This window comes from Mastigoproctus giganteus, chromosome 8 (genome assembly GCF_048544385.1).
Source record: "Mastigoproctus giganteus isolate SK-2022 chromosome 8, ASM4854438v1, whole genome shotgun sequence".
NCBI classification, from domain to species: Eukaryota; Metazoa; Arthropoda; class Arachnida; order Uropygi; family Thelyphonidae; genus Mastigoproctus; species Mastigoproctus giganteus.
The window spans coordinates 25,491,062-25,514,262 of NC_143582.1; the positions used below are offsets into that span (position 1 = coordinate 25,491,062).

Sequence of the window (23,201 nt, forward strand, 5' to 3'; positions counted from 1 at the left end):
ATGATTAAAATAAAAGATATTTAAATATGTTGAATATTTATTTAAATATCTATCTGAAAAATAAAATTCTAAACATTTTAACCCTCTCAGAAGTATTCATGTGCAAGACCAAAGCAGTATAAACATGTACACACACTGATAATGAATTAAAGTTTCTTTTAACTCAATATCAACAAATCACCATTTACACATTCTCTTGAAACTCCATAGAGGCATGTTGCCTTCTATCAGCTGTACTTAAAACCATTAGTAGCTATTTTCATATTTAAAATAGTTTTGAAAATTGCTGTAAGAGAGTATACCCTTTCAACAAAATTTGAGACAGTGTGGGCTTACACAAGACTGAAGGAATTCTCTGGAGTTCAGATCTAGAAGTTGATGAAAATAAATCAAATAATACATATCTTAATGTATAGAATGTTAATGTAAAAGAAAAGAAATAAGCAATGATAAGTTTTTTATGATTTTTTTTAAAGATAAATTTTAATTATGATTTTATTTTTGACAATCTCACTCTGATGTTTGGCCATAAAGTCAAAATAGGAAAAATATAATATTTAAAAGCAGTTGTGTACATAGTTTTCACAAATTTTGAAATTCCTTGAAAAAAATCACTCCAGGTGTTCCTTGAGTGGCATGATGCATAGGTAAACTGTGTTATATTAAGATAAATGCACTCAAAATCTACATTGGTATTATTATGTTTATTTTCAAATTAGAAATATGTACATGGAGTCAAATGTTTCATGGTATTTTCTTACCGCTTCTTCAGTGACAGCTGTCTTTGCAATATTACTGTCACAAAAGATCACTTCGGTCACAAGAACTTGTGACCCAAGTGACAACGAAATGTTTACCCCCATTATGCACATATTTCCAATTCGTAAATTAACATAATAATTTTGAGTGCATTATTATCTTCAAAATCACTTCAGGTTTCATGCATAACATCCAGTCACCCACTCACAAAAGGATCAGTATAGCTACTATTCGTTTTATTTTGTTTTTTTAAAAAAAATTCTTATTTTTCAATTCTAAAGTAAATTTATGTAGTTTTGCTAGGTCTTAATTTATTGTGTCAGTGATTGTAAGATTTGTAAAAACTTTCAAAATGCTATTTAATGTTGTATAATATGTTAAAATATTTTTTAGTGCGAGCCAATTCATGGATATGGCTTTCGAAGAGGTGGCTATCAGTGTCAGTGTCTTCCTGGGTATCGATTACCAAGAGTTGTTCGAAATCCCTTTTTAGGAGAAATTATTGAAAGAGCTACAGCAGAAGACTATCGCAAGAGCTTTAGTTGTGAAAAAATTAGTTGTAAGTAATACTTATTTAAATAGTTTTGAACAAGAAAAAAGGTATACTATAGACCTGTGGTTCTCAAAAGTGGGTGCCGCTTACTCTTTATAGGGATGCCACGACGTCAAATTTAGCATCGGCTTATATCGTGGCTGTCACTACAAAAGGTCGTTGATTTTTATGCAACTGTGTAAATTAGAAGTCGTCATGAAATAATTGATGACCGCATCGCAGTGTTTATGTACATACACCAACATATACAGAACAGCCAAGCCATCCGTCACGTACACTGTATTTGAAACAGCACAGCACAGCACTGCTGCGAACGCTCATACTTGCTTAGCGGATCTTAGCCCTTAGCTTGCATTCCTCCTTTGGCATATCAGTGTGTCTAATTGTGCATATAGTCAAGCATGTTTTGCACATTAAAGTTTTAGTTAATATTTCTTTTTCAAATACTTTAAAACAGTGGCCATGGGAAAACTTTATTATTAAAAAGAGAAAAAATCAAGACAGTAATAAACATTTGAATCAAGAAATAGTGGCATGCAATGAAAATACTTCACAGAGCAGCAGAAAAACTGAAGTAAGCATAAGTTCAACTATAAAAAAGAAAAAAACTCGTATGTATCAAGGCAGTTACTTAGAAATCGGGTTTACATGGTGTGGTGATAGTTTTGCACCTAATCCTATGTGTATTGTTTGTGAAGTAATATTAGCAAATGATGCTATGAATCCAAGCAAATTATTGTGATATTTCACCACAAAACATAGTAACCTTTCTAATCAGACACCAGATTATTTCAAAAGATTATTAAAATCGCAAGAAAAACAAAGTGCTAGTTTTATAAAGAAAATTTAAAGTTGCTGAGCAAGCACAAGAAGCCAGTTATTTAGTGGCAGAAATAATAGCCAAGAAATAAAACTGCATACTATTGCAGAGAAACATTTTCCCCGCCTGTGCAGTAATTTGTAAAACAATGTTTGGGATAGAAGAAGGAGAATTAAAGAAAATTCCTTTGTCTGATGATACGATTCACAGACATATTTGCAATATCAAATAATATTGAAAAAATTGTTTCTTCTAAAATTAAAGAATCTCCTATATTTGCATTACAAGTAGACGAATCTACAGATATTGGAGGTAAAGCTCAACTACTGGCATTTGTTTGTATTATTGAAAATGATAAAATAATAGAACAATTTTTATGTTGCAAAGAATTAGAACAAACCATGACAGGTAAAGATGTTTTTAACCTTTTGAATGAATATTTAAAATCTATAGATGTATCATGAGAATTGTGTATGGGAATATGCACAGATGGGGCACCATCCATGGTTGGGTCATTAAAGGGTTTTCTATCACTAGCCAAAAAAGAAAATAAGAATATTTGTTTTTTACATTGACAAGCTTTAATCGCAAAAACACTGGGAGAGGAATTACTAACTGTCCTGAATGAAATAATTAAGATGGTTAATTATATTAAGAGCAGGCCTCTCAAATCACAGTTGTTTGCAAAACTGTGTGAAGAACCTGGATCTGCACATTTGAACCTTCTTCTTCATACTGATGTCAGATGGCTGTCCAAAGGATGAGTATTGAGTTGTGTTTACAAATTAAAAGTAGAACTACCACACTTTTTTTGAACAAGAAAACAAGCATGAATTTTGTCAATTGTTGAAAAATGATTTTTGGTGTACAAAATTCGCTTATATAACAGATATACTTGAACAATTGAATAATGTAAATTCCAGTATGCAAGGAAGAGATAAAAATTTATTAAAATCTTCTGATAAAATTGCCACTTTTAAAGACGGTAAAATTTTGGAAAATTAATGAAGCCAACATGGAAATGTTTTCAAAGACAGCTGCAACAAAAATAAAAATATAAAGAAGTTAATTTCTGAACACTTAACATCACTAGAAGAACAGTTTTGTCATTTTCCTGATATATCTATTGACAGTTTTGAATGTATATGAAATCGGTTTGTTGAATTGACATCTAATAAAATGGAATTAAGCCTTAAAGAAGAAGAGGAATTAATACAAATTCATAATGACCGTATGTTGCAATTAAAATACTCTGAAATTTCACTCGAATCCTTTGGATATTAATTAAGAAGGAATATCCCAAGTATAGGAGCCAGAGCACTTCAAGTTTTGGTATAATTTTCTACCTCATACTTGTGTGAAATCGGGTTTTCTACACTCATTAATATTAAAACTAAAAAGAGAGAAAGACTGAAGTTGGTTGAAAATGAAATGTGAGAATGTTTGTCCAAAATACGCCGCCCAAATATAAATGAACTATGTAAATTGCATCAAGCACATGATTCACATTAATTGTTTTATGTTTTTTTTTCTCTTTTTAAGAATATATTTTTATTATAATAAGCATTTTTTTCCTAAAATTAATAAAATTTCAATATAATTTTGTATTTTTCTTTTTTTTTTTTTTTTTTTAATTTTGAATTATTTTAGTTTCTGGATATAAATTAGAAAATGTACTTATTGTTCTAAAAACATTAAAATAAGTATGAAAAACAATAGAATATTATTTCTTTAATTTAGATTTTCTCATGCAATTTATTATTCTTAGAGATATAGAAATTGTGCATAAAATGCAGTTTGAGGCCAATTTTTAAATAAAAAAATTTTGTTTCAAAATCCTGTACCAAAAGCCAAATGTTTTTTTTTGTGCATTTTTTAAAAAAAATTCCCTCATTGCTCTTCCACATGCACCACCTTACAAAATATTCTGCCAGCACCCATGCACCTGGTGCTGGGAATGCCAGGAATTTTTCATAATGGATTTAGGGTGTCTTCACATTAAAAAGTTTGAGTACCACTGCTATAGACAAACAACACAGAACTTCCATAAACATGTTTTTCAATGGCAACAAAAAGGCTAAAATTGCCTTATGGGTATAGCAGCCAGTTACTATGGCAATACAGCAGACAGGACTGAAACAATGGCCCTGTAAGATATTCTGTTTTGCTAATTAGGCAAGGATGAATGAACTAATGAATATGCCACCTTTTAACTTTCACTTCAGACAATTTTGGGAACATTAAGTGTAGATTTATATGAAGTGGCAGTCACACTGTAATTGTCACTCTGCACAAATTTATGCAAATTAATATCTTTATGTAACATGTGCTGTTAGTGGTCGAGGTGATGTCTTCCAACACGTGGAAGACATTGGGACACTTTAGAAAGGATTTTTGACGGACATCTGCAAGTCATTGAAGTGAAGCCCATGATATTCCTCTCCACACAAAGGAATGTAGCTGACCGGGCTAGCCGGGTGGGTAAAGTGCCTGCCTGGCAACCCAAAGGTCGCGGGTTCGATTCCCGCCTCGGGCTTGGATCAGAGCAGAAAATGCAAAAACTTTGGGAGGTGCATTATGGCCACAGAAGCTGATGTGCCAACAACTAACAAAAAAAAAAAAAAACAAAGGAATGCCACCTTTCTGAGTGTTATAGGTTTCTTAGTCTTCCATGACAGTTGTGATTTTGCTTTTATATTCTTCGTTGTGAGTGGTCACTCTGCTACGTTTTCCTGATTTCTGAGCTGGGTGGATTTTCTTGTGCAATGAAAAGCAGCTCTTTGTTTCCTGTGAATAAAGGTGCTGATACACTTGTTCAGATTTCAGTTTTGTTCTTTTTTTAAAATTGTTTATCCCATTATCATTTGTTCTACACATCTGTGTTATTACAAACACAGACGTGCGGAACCTGACAGATGCTCAACTCTGTTTGTTTCTGGAAAGATTTTTGGTTTTTTTAAATTTTGCTTGCTGTGCACCAGGATTTCTTCTTTTCTTAATGCATTTCAATATTTATTGTATGTAATTTTTTAATAAAACGTTTAAATAATTAAAAAGTGTTGTTTTAAAGCATTATTTTTTAAAAAAATTAATTAATACCGCTGAAAATGTTAGTCATAAAATATAAATGCGAAACTAACAGCCATTTCCATTTTCCCGTTCAGAGCACACAAAATTTAAAACTTAAGTTTGCACATGTGTATTTTTCAAACAAATAAAGGAATAAACAGATAAATAATAATAATAATCAAAGCAATAAACCATTTTGCATCAATAATAATTGGGACAGAAAAAAAACCAATTTTGTACAACAATTAAACACAAACTAAAGAGGAACTACTTTCCATAGTGTTGTTTACAAGATGCTGAAAGCAAAACTAGCACATTAACTAAGAGAATGTTTTCTTCAGGAAGTTAGAGAGCAATGGGCAACGTTGAGCTAGAACAGTATTGTTCAATGTACAATTGAAATGTTGGAGCAGAACCTGTGAGATGCCACATGACTACAAAGCACAAAAATTTACAAAAATGGTAACACAGAATCTGCCAGGTTCTTTTGTGCTATTACTCTCTGAAAAACATAAATATATTACTTCAAAATCAACTTGAGTAAAACTAGCTCTATGTTTAGGAAAGTAGAGAAAATTTCAGTCATTAATCTTGAACCAACAATTAATGTGCAAAACTTTTTCTTGTGTAGCACCTGACAGGTCCTGTGTGACTACTACAAGGTTAAGACTACTATGTCGGATTTTTCCTCATTAGTGTGTCTGGAATGCTTTATGGTATTGTTCCCAAGTGAGACACCATGTCCACTATTTGGGCTTCCCTTTCCTTTTTCATCAAGAATGTAATTCCTGCATTTATGAGGATTCTGCTGCTGTGGTTATGGATTGTGGCTGCTTGTGTATTTTCTGTCTCTTCCATTGTTGGTGTTTCTAATTGTGGTGATAGAGTTCTACAGTTTCTTGTTATTTATGCTAGCCACCAAGCATACAGTACAAAATAGGCCTCAGCTTGCTGAAACTGTTATTGCACTTCTTGAACAGTACCACTGTACTCCTTTGTAAGAGTAAGATATTTATGTATTACATTTAATTTGAAATGTTATTTCTTATATATCTTTTTACACAATTTATGTGATGTAGTATCACATACTTCACAGGATAGTAATTAAAATCATTTATTAAAAGATTCACCTCTTGTTGCATTTAATTGTAGATAAAGAGGATAAACCCTTAAATCTTCAGGTGTGGCAAAAAAATTGCACACAAGCAATTGCATGTCGTAATTTGTATACCGAAGGCAAGAATTAGTCTAAAATTGTGAATTTTGTAATTCTGTTCGTTTTGACATTATAGATACAAGAACAAATAATACATTTAGTAACAGTGGTCCTTCTATCCAAAACAATTATTACCTACCACACATCCAATCCAGTGATGAAAATTTAAGCTAAAACCAAAAACTAGTGATTTCTACTCCACAAGTTAGTAATACAAAGCAGGCATGTGTTGCATTTTGTACACCAATATGGATAGATCTGATTCTTTTGCAGTCATGTGTAGTCATACTGCCACAAGAATGAACCACCAGATGCAGTCTATTTAGAATTAAAGGGGTGATGGGTGATTAAGGTACTTTTTATTTTCAGATTAACTAATTTTAAACAAAAAAAAATAATTGTATAAATGATTATTTTTTAAAATTTAAAATAATGTATAGAATCGAACTGATCTCATTTTGATGTTGGTTTATAATATAAATATATTATCTGCATTTTCCCTCTTTTTTTTTTGCTACTTCACTAATCCCTCCATTTCTTAAATAAGCTGTGTATGCTAGTGAACTTGGGTTCATTCTTGTGGATTATACTTCTCCAAATATAACATAATCAGTGATTGAGATCAAAAGTTGAGGCCATACTGAAGGAATACTAAAATTTGCACTAATAATTATATTTATTTTTTCGCATAAATAATGTTTACAAAAAAATAATAATTTAAAAATTTATCAAGACTGATAAAATTTTAGTTGTTTGTTTACACTAAAAAATTAAATTCACTTTAGTATAAACAAATACAATCAAATCTCATTAATACAAAGTTCAAGGGACCTAAATTTTACCTTTTTTTTTTTTTTTGGTACATTATCTAAGCATAATATCAAAAATAAATGAAAAAATAAAATAATAAAAATAAAAAAAAATAAAAACAAGAGCCTTATCTAACAATACAGTAATAAGAATAACACACTTTTTAAAGATTTTATTTTATTTGTAAGATTAAATAAGAAAAAAGAAATTAACAGAAATGAAAATATTGTAAAATTTTGATATATGCAATATTTTAGTAACACAGTAAAAAGAACTACAGACTTAATATAAAAGGAGACATATAAACCATTAACTTTTTTTAATAATTTAGTCTAATTTAAAAAAAAAAGATTCAATATCATTTGCAGTTTCTGTCCTGCAGACATTATTAAATGCAATAATTATCTCTTTATCAATGTTACTGCAGCCCAACACATTCTCTGTTATGCTCAGTGCATTTTGGGCATTTTTAGATGGCAGTGTGTGTGTGCTTCTACACTTTTGCTGTTGCTGGTAACAAAAACATCATCGTTTTGCTTGGTGCTCAGTAGCTCTTCTGGTGTTGGCATTGCTGTGGTAGCAACTTCATCATCCACTTTCACAAACTCTTCAAATTCGCCAACAAAATCCATATCTCCTTCATATTCCCCATTCCTCAATGTTGCTTTCATATTTTTCTGCTGAACCATGTTTTTTAATATTGTTCTCTCCAAAGCCAATCTTTCTGAAGCAGTTGATTATTACACTTGATGCAATACTGTCCCAAGCAATAACAAATATTACGGATGGCATCCAAGATATTCCAATTTGGCTGCAAATTATTCCCTCCTATGTTGTGGATCAAGTACCTTTTCAGGCAGGCTCTATATGCTCTTTTGAGGTTATAAATAATGCCTTGATATAGTGGCTGCATAAAACTGGTGGTATTGGGAGATAAAAACAACAGCTGTATATTTGTCAACTTAAGTGTCTCAGCTAAATGTACTGTTATCAGAATGTTATTTTTTTTCTGAGGCCATTCTATCCACTTTTGATAACCAAGATTGAAAAATTTTGACTGTAAGCCAAGCACTTTTATTGGCCTCATAATCACAGGGAAGTTGGTTAACTTCTTTAAAACATCTTGGCTTGGAAAACTTGCCACTCACAAGTGGGTGTAGTTTTGTACTGCCATCTGAATTGCAGCATAATAAAACAGTGAGTCTTTGTTTACTTAATTTTCCACCATGAAAAGACTCTTCTCAAACAGTAAATGTTTTGTTTGGTGGCAAATTATAAAATAAACTTGTATCATCAAGATTAAAAATATTCTTTGCCTCATATTTTTCAAGAATGGACTGTACAGAACACAACCAGTCTGTAGCCTTTTCTTTGTTGACTAATCCAGAATCCCAGCAAACGTTTTGCGAAACCAAGTTATTTCTGTCTTTAAATCTTTGGAGCTAGCCAGTGCTGCTCTTAAGTCGCTAATTCCATGTTGCTGGAGCTAGATAATTTGCCTTTTCTTGCAAAATTAATTTTCTGTTTTTTATCGCTGCTACAGTGTTATACACTTCTTCAGGGTTTTTTTTTTTTTTTTTTTTTTGGTTTTTCTGTATTGTGGATAAAGTAGGTAAAGGGATATTGTATTCCTTTGCAATGTCCATTTTGCTTTTGTTCCATCATATCAGTCTCTTATATAATTTTCAGTTTAATTTCCAGGCTTAATTCTATCTGTTTACATTTTGTCATCATAATACTGCTAGATGCGATTTAATATAAACAAACTTTAACTTAATTTAAAGACAAGTTCTAAAAAAGAGATCAGCTCAGATAAAGTGGCACAAAAAGTAGATTATACTGTAGTAAAAGACTCTTTGAACTGGCGTAACAATTGAAACTGACTTTAATCCTGTGGAGAGCGAGAGAGTGTATGTAAACAACTTAATGAAACTTTTTATTCTTTTGTTAATTTAGCAGCTCATCCTTCATAACATGGGCACTGGCAGGATATTTTGCAAGGTGGTGCATGTGGGAATAAATTTTTTATTTATCAAATTTTCGAATACATGCAATATTGACTTAATTAAGTCAAGTTTGACTGATTTACATGTACAGCTGAGCCAACGTTTTGTGATCGGTGAGAGAAAGTACTTGAAATAATATTTAGTGGGGTTTTTTTTTGTTTTGTTTTTTTGAATTCAATTTGAATTCAAACATTAAAACAATTTATATTGTTTTAATGTTTCAATAAATTAATGAAAATATTAAAAATTGTGTTTTACTTCGAAATCCAAAGGTGGTGCACTTGCACCACCTTGCATCATGCTGCCAGCACCCATGCTTCACAATGATGTTTTTCTGTGTGCGCTTATATTGTAGCTACCATAAACTGGTTTTGTTTAAACAAAAGTAAAATCTAACAAGTCAGTGCCATCCTTCGGGAAGCAGGGAACTGGGTTGCCAGAGACAATAATAGGGGCAATAATCGGACAACTGTGCCAAGATTTGTATTAAACATACAAAATAACAATATTTATTTCTCACAGGATAAAAAGGAACTTTATAATACATATTAACCGAATTTTATAATAAACAAATGTATTTATATAGAAAAGACTATCCTTTTGCAGGGGAATAGTTATGTGCTCCCTATAAACGAGTACTTTGTATTAATGATATTTTACTGTAACTGATATTTATAATTATTTAGGAAAGCCAAAGTGTGTTTATATTGTTAACCTTATACAAGCCAATGCAATAAGATTGTAATGTTTCAAATAATGAGCACCTCTTCTAATGTTTAATTTTTTTAATGTTGGCAAACTAAAAAAGGCTGAAAAGTTAGAAAACCGTTCAGCCTTTTTCATCCTTATGAGCTCTCTCCTTTCTTTCTCACACACACAAAAATAAATAAATAAAAAATGCACACACATTATCATTTTGACTGATCTTTTTTGTGTTAAAAATCCAGAGCACAGTACAGAAAAATGTAGACTTCAATATATACATAGCATCATATTTTTTCTATTTAGATATGATGGTCATGACACAAAGTGTAGCTGAAATATCTGAAAGGGATAGAATACGTTACATTGAAAAAGAAACTTCAAGAACAGGAATGGGAAATATGTCATTTAGCCCTAGAATTGATCCATCTGTTGTTATTGAATATTTTCGAAAGGAGGTAAGAGAAATCAATTCTTACATTTTTCAAAAGCAAGAGTGATTTTTTTTTTTAAATCAAGAACAATGTAAAATTTGCATCTGCTGACATATTTAAATGCTACATAAAAGTACTAAGTTTATTTCAGAAATTATAACTCATTGCACATAGCCTCTTTCTGTACATAGCTGTGATCAGACTGAGTTTGCTACTTAGTACATCGATCTCACATTGTAGAGGCACTTCACTACGAGTTGTCTTAGTATTGCACTACTCTAAACAAAAGCACTGCTCCACTGGAGAAGTATATTGCTTTTTAAATTGAAGTGTAATTCACTACCCAGCTCCAGGTTTCGATCCTTTTATGTACAGAATTCTTTCTATGTACAGAAGGGGGAGATGCCTGACATGTACATTGACTTTATATGACTTCAGGCTTTTTCTGTGGACTTAACTTTGTTAAATCTAAGGCAACAGCCTCAACATACAAAGATATTCGTAATTGTAAAAATAATATAAACATATTACAGTTATTCTAAACCAAAAAAAATAATAATAAATAATTATGAAATTCAGAATTTTTGGTGGCTGATTCACATGTTTGGAAGGAGTCCATGAAGTAATTCCTGTTACAGAATGCAGAATGCAGAAATTCTCTGTAAAGTATATTTTATTACATTCTTATTGACAAATTATGAGATAAACTAAGTTTGACTTAGTAGATAATGGACTAATTTGAAAAGTTAGGATTTACTTTATAATCTTTTCTTTTTCATAAAGTCCCTTATAAATTTGAGCAGACTTATCAAAGAAAATATAATTTTTATTTTGATTTAGGGAATGTGCTGGATGTTTAGATGATAGTACTAATCAAAAATTACAGCCTGGTTGGAAAAATTTAAACTTACTTTGTGAACTATTTTAAATATATTTAAATGTAGTGGAAAGTGAATGAAAATCCATAAAAAATGAAATAAAAACAAAAACTACTCCTTAAGGTAACAGATGCATCATTGAATACTCTGATTTGTCAGCTGGAACCATGAAAAATAAAAATTCATTGCCAATAACTATGCACCTAGCTTTTGCTTACACACCTTCGATCAGGAGAAGAACAGAGAGTGGTTATCAATGGGCACTGCTCATGGACTAATGTTATTAGTGGAGTCTCCCAGGGTTCAGTGCTGGACCCATGGTTGGTTTCAATATTTATCAATGATATTGATGAAGGTATATCAAGCCTAATGTCTAAGTTTGCAGACAACATATAGGTTAGCGGGGTGGTTAATGACAGCAATCAAAGTAAGCTACTGCAACAAGATTTAGAAAAATTATGCCAGGCTGAGAAATGGCAGTTGAAGTTTTAACATTAACAAATGCAAGGTACTGTATATGGGTAACAGTAATCACAGATTAACATACCAACTATGTGGTACTATACTCAGGGTAGTGGAAAATGAAAAAGATCTGGTGGGGACAATTGTACAGTCAGATATGAAGTTCTCTGAGGAGTGCAGACAGACTTCCAGGATAGCTCGTAGGGTTTTGTCAATGTTATACAGGAACTTTGCTAGCAGGGATAAGGAGGTGGTCATCCTTTTGTACAAGGGCATGGTTAGCCTTTCGTTGTACAAAGAAAGGTTTCAGTTCTGTAAATTGCACCATTTGGAGTCGAGGCATCTGCAATGAGATCTGATTGAGGTGTTTAAGACCTTGAATCTATTGTTTAAGCTCAACATTGATGGCACTCTTCCTCTTGCTGATACTACACATGAGGGGATATAAATTCAGTTCGGGGAAGGATGGTTGTAGGATAGAAGTGTGGAAGTTTGTCTTCAGCTAGCAGGTGGTTGATTGTTGGAACAAACTTCCATCTGTTGTTGTGGAAGTGGGTAGTTTGAATAAATTCACTTGCACACCCAGTTTGCTTGCATCTAAGTGTAGAGTCATTACGGCAAACATATACAGAGCCTGCCTTAAGAACTAGAAAATAGGATTCTATTTCTTATGAATTCTCAACTAAAAAAAAAACAAGCAAAGAATTCATCTTTCTAAGCTATACTTGTATATATTTCAAGTTTAACTCACAAAAACAACTTCAAAATTCTGGACAAATTGTTTACAAGCATTGATCTGTTTCAGCTATATAGATGGTTTTTAAAACAGTGATATTATTTCTATCAACAAAATGTAAGAACCGCTAGGTAGAATGTAGTACTTTTTTTTTTTTTTTTTAATATTGTAGTAGAGTTCACTAAGTGTTTCACATTCATTTTAATTTAGAGTTAACTGCATCTTAGATGAATTAAGTTTTATATAAGAATGCCCCTAATAATTGTTTTCACAAGGAGGAATTTATAATCACCTTATAGAAGGTGATTAAATGCTTTGTATTGTTTTTATTATTTAGCATTCACATTAGCAGTAGCAAATGATGCAAGAAAGCAAACTTATACAGCATCAGCCACAGAAAAAAAAAAGAAAAAAAAAAAAAGAGAGACTCCTCATTTCACCTATTCATTCCTTCCAGTAGTTTGTCTAGTTCTTTGAATTTATTTAAACTGTCAACTTCCAAAACAGACCAAAGTTTGTTCCAACAATCAACCACCATTGGCTAAAGGCAAACTTCCACATATGTATTCTGCAACTGTCCTTCCTGAATTAGAATTTGTGTCTCCTCGTGTGTGGTCTGAGCAAGAGGACGAATTCCATCAGCATTGAGTTTGCTGAATCCATTCAAAGCATTAAATACCTCAACCAGATTGCCTTACAGGTGCCTAGTCTCCAGATGCTGTAATTTGCAGAACTGGAGCCTTTCTTAGTAAGCACCCCTTTGTTCCGCTCACCAATCTCTTTGCCATTCACTGTACTCGTTCCAGCAGTTAAACATCCTTCCCAAAATGAGGCCTCCAAACCTGTATGCAATATCCAAAATGTGGCCGGACAATTGCCTAATACAGTGGAATAATTGCCTCTTTATATCTGCTAGCAAAATTCCTGTATACCATTGACAAAAACCCCATGAGCCATCCTGACAGCCTGTCTGCATTGTTCAGAGAACCTTGTATTTGACTGCACAGTTACCCACAGGTATTTCTGATTTTCCATTACCCAGAGTGTAGTACCACACAGTTGGTACATTACTCTAGGGTTACTGTTACCCATATGCAGTACTTTGCATTTATCAATGTTAAACTTCAATTGCCATTTCTCATCCTGTTGCTACTGCAATGGGATCTAGTAAAGTTGCAGCGTACTGTCATTAAAATACTCTCTAGTAAAAATGCAGCATACTGTCATTAACAACCCTGCCAACCTTTGTATCATCTGCAAACTTGGACATTAAGCCTGATATGCCTTCATCGGTATCATTAATGTAGAAAACAATGAGCCCAACACCAAAACACCCAAACTGTGGGGACTCCAGTAAAAGCATGAGTCCACAAAGAGTAATGTCCATTGATTACCACTCTGTCTTTTCCCGCTCGACCATTCCTGTATCCATAGTAGCAACTCGCTCTTAATGCTATACTGCTCCAATTTGTACAGCATTCATTTATGTGCAACAGTATAAAGCTTTCCTGAAATCCAAGTATGGGATATCAAAATTATTTTCTGCATCCAGTTCCTTTGTGACCACAATGTATGAACCAATCAAATTGGTCAAACAAGATTTTCTCTTAACAAACCCATGCTGTGTGAAGTATAATTGTAGCCATGTCTAGATGATTGTGCATTACTTTTTTTACTAGTGATTCCATTATTTTTCCTGGAACAGAAGTTAAACTAACAGGTCTGTAATTATTTGTGTCACCCTTTGATTCCCCTTTGTGAATTGGGGATATATTTGCACATCTCCAGTCCATAGAGACCTTCCCTAAATCCAAGGATGCTCTCGTAATTATGACTAAGGTTTGCCTACTTCCTTTGCTGCCTCCTTTAATATACCATATTTTTGAAGGCTTATAAGACCCCCCCTAATTTTGGAACAGTAAATTTAAGAAGAAAGAACTTTTGAAAAAAAAAAATTATTATTAATACAATGGAAATTTAAAATTCAATAAAAATAAAACCCAAAAGCCAGTAAAGAAAGGTATAAGATCGTTTGTTACTCTTATTATTGTAGTAGTAGTAGTTAATAGTGGCATGTGATGCAAGAAAGCAAGTGTATGAGCTTATGCAGCATCAGCCAAAAAAAAAAAAATTGTAATATTATTCAACTTCCTATTCATTACTGACTTGATCATCATTATCCTCAACATCATCATAATCATCATCCTCTTCACTAGTATCACTCTCATACAATAAACTGTTCAGTGCCATCCATTGCATTACTTATACCACATTTTTTAAAGGACTTGACCACAATTTCAGTCTCAACATCATGCCATTACTTCAGCACCCATTCACACATTTGTCCTATTGATGGATTTCCATTTTCCATTTATTCCATTGCTCCCACATGTTATTCTTGAATGGCTTATTGATGCGGACATCTAACGGCTGTAACTGGGAAGTTAAGCCACCTGGAATTACCACCAATTCTGTGTTCATCATTTCGGACAGTTGATTGATCCCATACTAGTTGGGCATTTTTACGCAGTAGGCCACCAGGATGCTTGGACCAAACTTTTGCAAACCAATCCTTGATACATACATCCATCCATCAATTCTTGATACATCCATCCATCCCTTCAGTTGTACAAGTACATGAATTCCATTTGGCAGTTTATCTTTCAGTAAAGTTTTTCTTTTAAAAATTAACATTGGCAGATTTGGTCCCATCAACACGACAAGTTAAAACTGCGGTGTAGTGTGTCTTTTCATGTCCAGTGGTTTTAATGGTTATAGATTTTTGCCCTCTCAGATTTACAGTTTTATTGGATGGCACATCAAACGTCAATGAAATTTCATCCATATTCCCGATTTGGCTAAGTTCGTAGTTGTTTTGTTTTCTAGCATTAAGGACAGATTTATGGAAATCTAATATTTTCTGTTAGTACTCAGCAGGCATTCTCTGGGCTATTCTATTCTAGTTCTTGTGCGTAAACTTAACCCGTTTCTTTTCATGAAGCGATAACACCAAGATTCAGTTCCTTTAAAGTCATGTATCCTGATATCAGCTGCTTGTTTCCGTGCTTCTACTATTATCATTTTAGTACTCACTGCAATACCGATGTCTAAGTTTCATTATCCAACTACACAGGTTTTCTCCCAAATTTGGCCATTTAGGTGGAATTTTATGAAGATTTTGCTCTGTTTTATCAGCTTCTTGTAATAAAACTCCCTGCTTCCTCCATTGATGAATCATCTTCTCAGTAGGTGGTCAGAAATTTCGTTCTGTTACTCTGTTCCCGTGTTCTTTGGCATATTGTACTATTTTTAGCTTAATCCAATAGTGTAATTTTGCCTTCTTGATGCATCTGCCATTGATTAGGGTTAAATGTTTAACTGGAATTCACTTGTTACTCCAACAACAGCCTGGTAATTACTGAAAAGTGTACTAACGTATAGTAGTTAACTATCCATTAACTATATATGTTAACTCTCGGTTTTGCATATGTGTTGTATTGCCACTTTCGGCTTCTAAGATGCAGAGCGATTTTTTAAGATATTTATAAGGGAAAAAAGTGCATCTTATAGCTTCCATCAGTTAAGTTTTACATACTTTTAAATGATTTTATAACTAACTCATTGTCTGAAACCTATAATAATATACTGTTTAACTATAGTCACAATTTGCAGACTACAAGTTTGATAAACATATTTCATGTATCTTAATGAATGCTGAATTAGGGCATACTTGCACTTTGTTTACATCAATATATAATACCAGTATTGTAAATTAATTTGTTTAAGAGGGAAGAGATGATTCAGTATGTTTTAAATATTTATATATGTTAACTAATGCTAATGCATAATTAATACTAACTGTTTTTAAAGAATGTGAAATCCATATTGTAATAAACTTAACTGCTGTTAATTTTATATAAAAAATGCAGAATAATATATAATATGCAGTGACATCCTGTCAATTTGAAAGTCCATTATGAATTTACTACACTTCAAGATAGTTTAATTAATTAAAATAAGGTCCTCTGTGATAGTATAGTGGTTTTATTACTTATTACTCGCTTGGAAAGGTTTGGATAGACTGGAGAAATTTCTGAGGGCCTCCTCAGTTGGGGCTGTAGTAAAAATAGTAAATGTGTGAAAAATTAAGCCTCTTTGTTGAGTTTTTAATTTTAAAACCAAGATAAATATATAAACAAAAATTATATAAATTCCTGTTACCAAAACCGTATCTGGTAACAGTTGTGGCCCCTGAATATAATTGTATGCTACTTTGTATTCTGTTCTTGGTTTTGCTCATTTTGCTATTTATAATGTGTGTTTTTTATAACAATTGCATAATTGAATCATATTTGATTTAATTTTAACAGGTTACTGAATCAACCTGCGAGGAAATTGGTCAAAAATATCCGGATAGGCTGGTATTGAGAGGGGATATTGCTTATGGAAAAGAAATTCAGTTTGAAAATGAAGCTCACATGGCACTCCGATTAGCCAACTTCATATCTGCATTTCTTCAGATAGTTGATCCAAAGGAATTATTTGCAGAATTTAGAGTTCCTGATAGACCTTTGACTGTTGACCAAATCATTGGTGAGGTACTTTCTACTGTAATAAGTGATGAAAAGATTCAGGGATGTGGAGCTTATTTTGACACAAATCAGTTCCCTAACAGAACTTTGTTTGCACCATATGCATTTCGAAAAACGAGAAATGTTCGGAACTTTTTTGTGGAAGATATGGCACGACAGAATGGCAAGAGTTCATATTTGCATAAAGACTGGTTCAAGAAACTGAAAATTAGGTGGGCTGCCAATACAGATGACCTACAGACATATACCACTAAAATTAAAATCCGTTACAATTCCTCTGGTCTTTACCCTATTCGTTACGACCATTATCCATTACAGTATAAGGCTGCAGAACTGAAACATGGTTATTGGACTTCACCCTATTTTGACTGCGGTGGTCTACATAATATGTGGCTTCTCACATATGCAGCACCATTCTTTGGCTGGGACAAGATTAAAAGTAGACTAGAATTTAAGTAAGTGTTTTATATGAAAATAATGTTAACTTGATATAGAAATTTTTTTGTCATGTTTCATAACTAGTTTATTTCAAGAGTTATTAGGTTTGACTGATAAAAAATTAATGATCTGAATAAATTTATCAGATCACTAATGAAATTTCATTAATGATCTGATAAATAAAATGTTCATCTTGTGATTCATATTATTTTTATATAGAGGAGCTGTGGTTGTATCGATGAACATAGAAGAACTAGATATTAACCAGTGCGATGACGATTACTTTGTTCGTAATGCTTTCAAGGATACTCATAAGTGTGACCGGTTATCTTCAAGGGTATGGCCTTGTTTTATGAAAGTTTATCTTAATTCATAAGTGTATTATTGATTATAAACAAGCATTCATTATAAACAAATTTCAGCTGTTACACAGTTTGCAGATTCTTATTTGGTTTTAGCCATTTTTAATTGTGAAACAGTGTTTTCCAATAAAGGAAGCTATTATTTCTTTCTCTCACTCACCTTCCCCTCCCATATTCTAGCACAGTTAATCAGAATGTTGTATTCATATATGGCATTGGGAGGTAAAAGTTTTGTATTCGATTTCTACTTTTTTAATTTTTATTTACAGTTTGTTCTGTTGCTTTATCTGTTTTCTTATCGCTGCTCATTTTTGAATTTTTTTTTTTGGGTACTCAGTTGCTTTTTTTTTCCTGATCTGTAACTTTATGTTATGTTACTTTTGTGCCAGTATTTTGATTTTGAATTTTGATCTATCACTGTCACTACAGTACCATGGTAGTGATATTTATTGAATATCACAGCCATGCTACATTGTGGTGAAATCTATCCACATGCAAAGAGGTAAAATGAAAGAACTGAGGTGAATTTAGCAGAGAAAATAGACATTTTAAATGTTGCAAAAAAAGAGAATTTCAATGTTAATGTAAATGAGAATTTTATGATTCATGATATGAAGGCACAAAAAGGAAGTGCTGTTTTGCCAATTCTAAGGCAAATAAATCTGAAGCAGCATCCCATATTCAACATCAAGGGTATCCAGCTTTTTTTACATTGTCATTCAGATAGGTCAGCCTTTCATCATTAAGAACCAGTCATTGTTGATATTTCAAGGAGTTGACACATGATCTAGAACCAGTCATTTTAAATGGATACAGTTTTTACAGAATATCTGATGAACTCATTGCACACGATTATGCCACCTATTCTGAAAAGCTTTATTTTTCATTTTACAGGTACTAAGACAGGCAAGTTGCAAACCAAGTTTGCAGAAAAAATGTAAAAGTCTTTTCAAATGACACTTATCTCTCCTCTCATGTATGGGACTACTGCAACAAATTGTTTCAGTAATGCACTTTAAATAAGTGGTACTTTTCTTAAAAGAAATATAATGCTTTTTATTTATAATGTAGTGCCACCTTGCAAGTGATTGTTTTGGCACTTGTTACCTCATTAGTAGGAGGCCAAGCAGTGGGAGGGTTGTTACCTCAGCAGTGAAATCCATCCAAATTGCGTGCACTAATTGCAATCATAAATGGCCATTTCAATGATAGCAATCATTGAAATTGCTATTTATGGAGTGGCACCATATTACAAATAAATAGCATTATACTTCTATTAGGAGAATTATAATGATATTTATTTGTCTTCTGTTATTTGAAGTGCAACAAAGAGGCAGTTTTGTTGCCGTACACTTACACATAAGAAATTAATGCTCATTCTCAGGTCTGAAAAAGCTTTGTCATTGATCTTGCTTCTTATCATTATGAGCCAAACTTTTAGTAAAATTAAACATCTTTGAGGAAGAAATGTTGGTACTGTTCATTGACAGGTACTGCATGCCTGTTAAAGGAAGTTATTTGTTATTTGTTGTAGCCACACTAACTTTTAATATCTCTTTATATTATAAATTTATGCTTGGATAACACGATTAAACATGTTCTTCAATCATAATCCTTTGTCTAATTCTGATATCCATAATCTTACAATATGTTCAGCATTGTCAGGAACTTAACCATTGATTTGATTTTCCTAGGTTAGAACTTTCATAATTGTACTGAGAAAAATGGGACTATAAAGTATTGACCAATAAATATGTTTTTTCAGGTATGCAAACTCTTCAGTAACATTATAATGCAGCTGGAAAAGATTTTGAATAGTTAGCATCAAAGAGAACAAGTTGGAATCAGGGGTGTTTCTGTGACAATAAATCAGATAATTTAAAAAAGGCACCCAGTTTCAACTGCCACCGCACCTAGTATTTATTATGAGATAATGCTTAATTCTATTTACAAAGGCCATGCTTCAAGTATTTCAAGAACAGAGAGTACAGTAATTTTACTCCAGAATTTCAAAATGTGTTTATAATAAAGCAACATCTTTTATCCAACTGATACAGATAACAAATACTGAATGAAAACTACTTTAGGCAAGGAGACACTCCAAACATTTTTACAACTACTTTGGAACATACATTCCAAAATGTGGATGAGGAATTAATGTAGCTGGAGAAATGCTGAGTCATTAAGATTGGTATATAATATCATCCTAATAGAGCATGATAAATGTGAAGTAGAAGAAAGGTTATAGTAGGCAAATGCAGTGAGTAAAGAAATTGGCATAAAGATCACAAACATGAGAAAGGCCAAAATTATTCACAAGAAATACACAGTTCTAAAAAGGATAGGAATTGCAAATAAGGTAGAATCAACACTGGTTGTATCTAGGAGTTGCATGCCAGAAAAACAACTGGATATATATACATGAGGGCTGTTCAATAAAGAATGATCATAATTTTTAATGAACTACTGTACTGCTTGATATTTTTAGCTGAGCTGCAGAATTTAAGATAAAACCAAGCTGCATCACATAGCAATTACGCAGGTGACTCATGCACACAGTGTGACCTTGGCAGCCAGTCAAGTTTATGCTTGTTCGGTTTCACTTATGTAATAATGGACACAATACATGAGGAACAGTATACTGCTCTGAAATTTTCTGTCTCAAGAAAACATCAGCCGAAGCATATGAGACATTAAAAAGAGGTTTATAGTGAACCTGTGCTTCCATGTGGCACAGCTCGCTGGTGGTTTAAAATGTTTAAAGATGGACATGATTCAATCACAAAAATCAGCAATCCTGGAGCTCTAACCACTGCTGTCACCACAGAAACCATAAACACTGATTCTGTAATCTTGAGAGAAGATTGTCATATAACAGTAAGGGAACTGGCAGAGATGTTGAGAATATCAGTAGGAATCACACATGGTGTTCTCCATAACCATTTGCTTATAAGAAGTGACTCATGTTTGTGTACACTGGGCTCCAAGACTACACACACCTGACCAACAGCAAGTTCGCATGGAGGTTTGTCAGGAGCTGCAACGGATGGTTACTGAAAATGGCGAGGTTCTGCCTGAGATGATAACGACAGGTGAAACATGGCTTCATCATTTCGACCTAGAGTAACAAAGCTCTGTTTGGAGGTCTACATTATCGCCAACACTGAAAAAAAGAAAAATTTGTGGCTTCTGCAGGAAAGGTTATAGTCATCTCTTTTTTTGACATTCAAGGAATGGTTTACCAGCATGTTGTACCATGTCATACGACTGTTACCAGACCTTACTACAGAACTGTACCACACACTTTGTGGGATCACGTTCTTTGCAAACAACTGCACACAGGTGGGTTTCAAGCCCGTCACCACCAAATACGGAGGATGCGGAAAGGTCAGGGAATGACCACCACATATTCCCGGAGCAATATGGCCTTAGTTGCTAATGCTCCTAAAAACCAAATAACAAACAACAACAACAAACACAGGTGGGTGAATGCTACATCAATGCAAGGCATCACATTGCTCATACCATCGAATACTTAGCCAGCATTAATGTCAAATGTCTTCCTCATCTGTCTTACAGCCCTAACTTTTGATATTGATATTTTGATATTCTTTTAGTAGTTCTTTTAACTCCTTTTTTGGTGATATTTCACATTTTTCGGAACTGGTACCTTCGAGGGGGGTACCGCTAAATCATATTATAATTGGCATTATTTTAAATTTTATATCGGTTTTATTAATTGGATTTAAAGTGCTAAATTATATATAGGGGACTATCGGCTACTGTTTGTCTTATTACCTTTACTTTCCCCTCCCTGTTTGGTTTATTTTATTTTACGTTATTTTTATGTTAATTTTTCGCTCTACATTTTTTGCCATACTACTAGCTTGTTTTATTTTGAATTATCGGATATATATATATATATATATATGTGTGCAGGGCTTTTTTTGAGAAGGTACGGCGTACCGGCACCTTTATTAACAGTGACGTATGACATTTGGATGCTGTACATTTTGAAATTTGTAATATTCCGTAAATTTTTTTGCATGTTTACCTACTTTTCAAATAAGCTTAAAGTTAACAAAATTTGCATCTAACTGTCTATTGTTAAGATATCTTCTATATAAAACTTTATAACCATTTTTAGAATTCTAAATTACTCAGTCAGACCTTTGTTTAACAAACTCCTTTTAGAGTGAATTTTTTTTTTAATCCCCTTGGAAATTACATTTAAAATAGTTTCAGTTGAGCGAAGAAAATTTTCATATAACAAACGGCTTAGGAGAGACTTAACTGCGTACACACTGTTCGCACTTCTGGCCTTCAGGCAATTTAGGAAATTAGTGCTGCCGCTAAGCAAGAATTGAGAAGGCTAAAGGGATTACCATTCTACAACTTAGTGGTACCTGGTAAAACCTATCCGGCCACCTGTCGCAGATACAGAGAAGTCGCGCTGGTCAACAATGAGCAGATAAAGAGGTATTCCCAGTGGACGCTCTGGTTCACCTTCTGCAGTGGTGTCCAACCTTTTCTCATATGAGGGACATATTCAAGTTAGAATTCTTTCAGGTTTTGGGACTGAGTGATTAGAGAAATATTAGTGTTACATTTTCTATATCTTGTTACATATAAAAGAAAGTTTCTGTTTTCATGTTACCGTTTTTTATTGCCTGAATATATATAAAAAAAGGCAAATTCCCAATACTTTTATGTGTAACAAATCTATGTCAGTAATTTATTTTTTAGAGTTTATTAAAATTATAAAAATATGGCTTTCTTTTGTTTTCCAAAAAAAACCTTACTTTTGCCTTTAGATGCTCACTTAATGAGAAAATTTTTTTTTAATTAGCAAAATTTAAAATGCTGTTTCAATTCACTTTTTGCACGGGTCGTAGGTTGGACACTGCTGGGAATCAACTGTAAGCATCCTGTTCAAGAATTAGGAGAGAGTGATTTACTTTTACCCCAACAAATAATCATCTGTTGTTTTGTGGAAGTGCGTTATCCACATTTTTCTGTAAATTTTCCCTATCTCTGTTTACATGGTCACAGTAGCTGGCTATCCAAATGACACTGACATTTTGGTCAGTTAAAAAAAAAAAAGAAAGAAAAATTCAAATTTAAGAACAAGTGACAATATCGATGATGAGAGAAGGAAAATGACAACAATGGTCACAGTAGCTGGCTATCCAAATGACACTGACATTTTTGGTCAGTTAAAAAAAAAAAGAAAGAAAAATTCAAATTTAAGAACAAGTGACAATATCGATGATGAGAGAAGGAAAATGACAACAATGAAGGTAGTAAACCTTCTAAACATGAAATGTTGGCATTTGGTGAGAATGAATTTAGAAAATTGTCAAT

At 32.9% G+C, this 23,201-nt stretch overlaps 1 protein-coding gene across 1 annotated transcript in view; it reads left to right on the forward strand.

The window, feature by feature from the left end:
• Positions 1 to 23,201, forward strand: part of LOC150081381 (uncharacterized) — a 55,778-nt gene that overhangs the window by 24,746 nt on the left and 7,831 nt on the right. The window contains exons 6-9 of the mRNA XM_090379233.1: positions 1,153 to 1,318; positions 10,242 to 10,393; positions 16,816 to 17,492; positions 17,695 to 17,812. Coding sequence (XP_090235359.1) covers positions 1,153 to 1,318; positions 10,242 to 10,393; positions 16,816 to 17,492; positions 17,695 to 17,812 — 1,113 coding nt within the window. The remainder of the gene's footprint in view (positions 1 to 1,152; positions 1,319 to 10,241; positions 10,394 to 16,815; positions 17,493 to 17,694; positions 17,813 to 23,201) is intronic.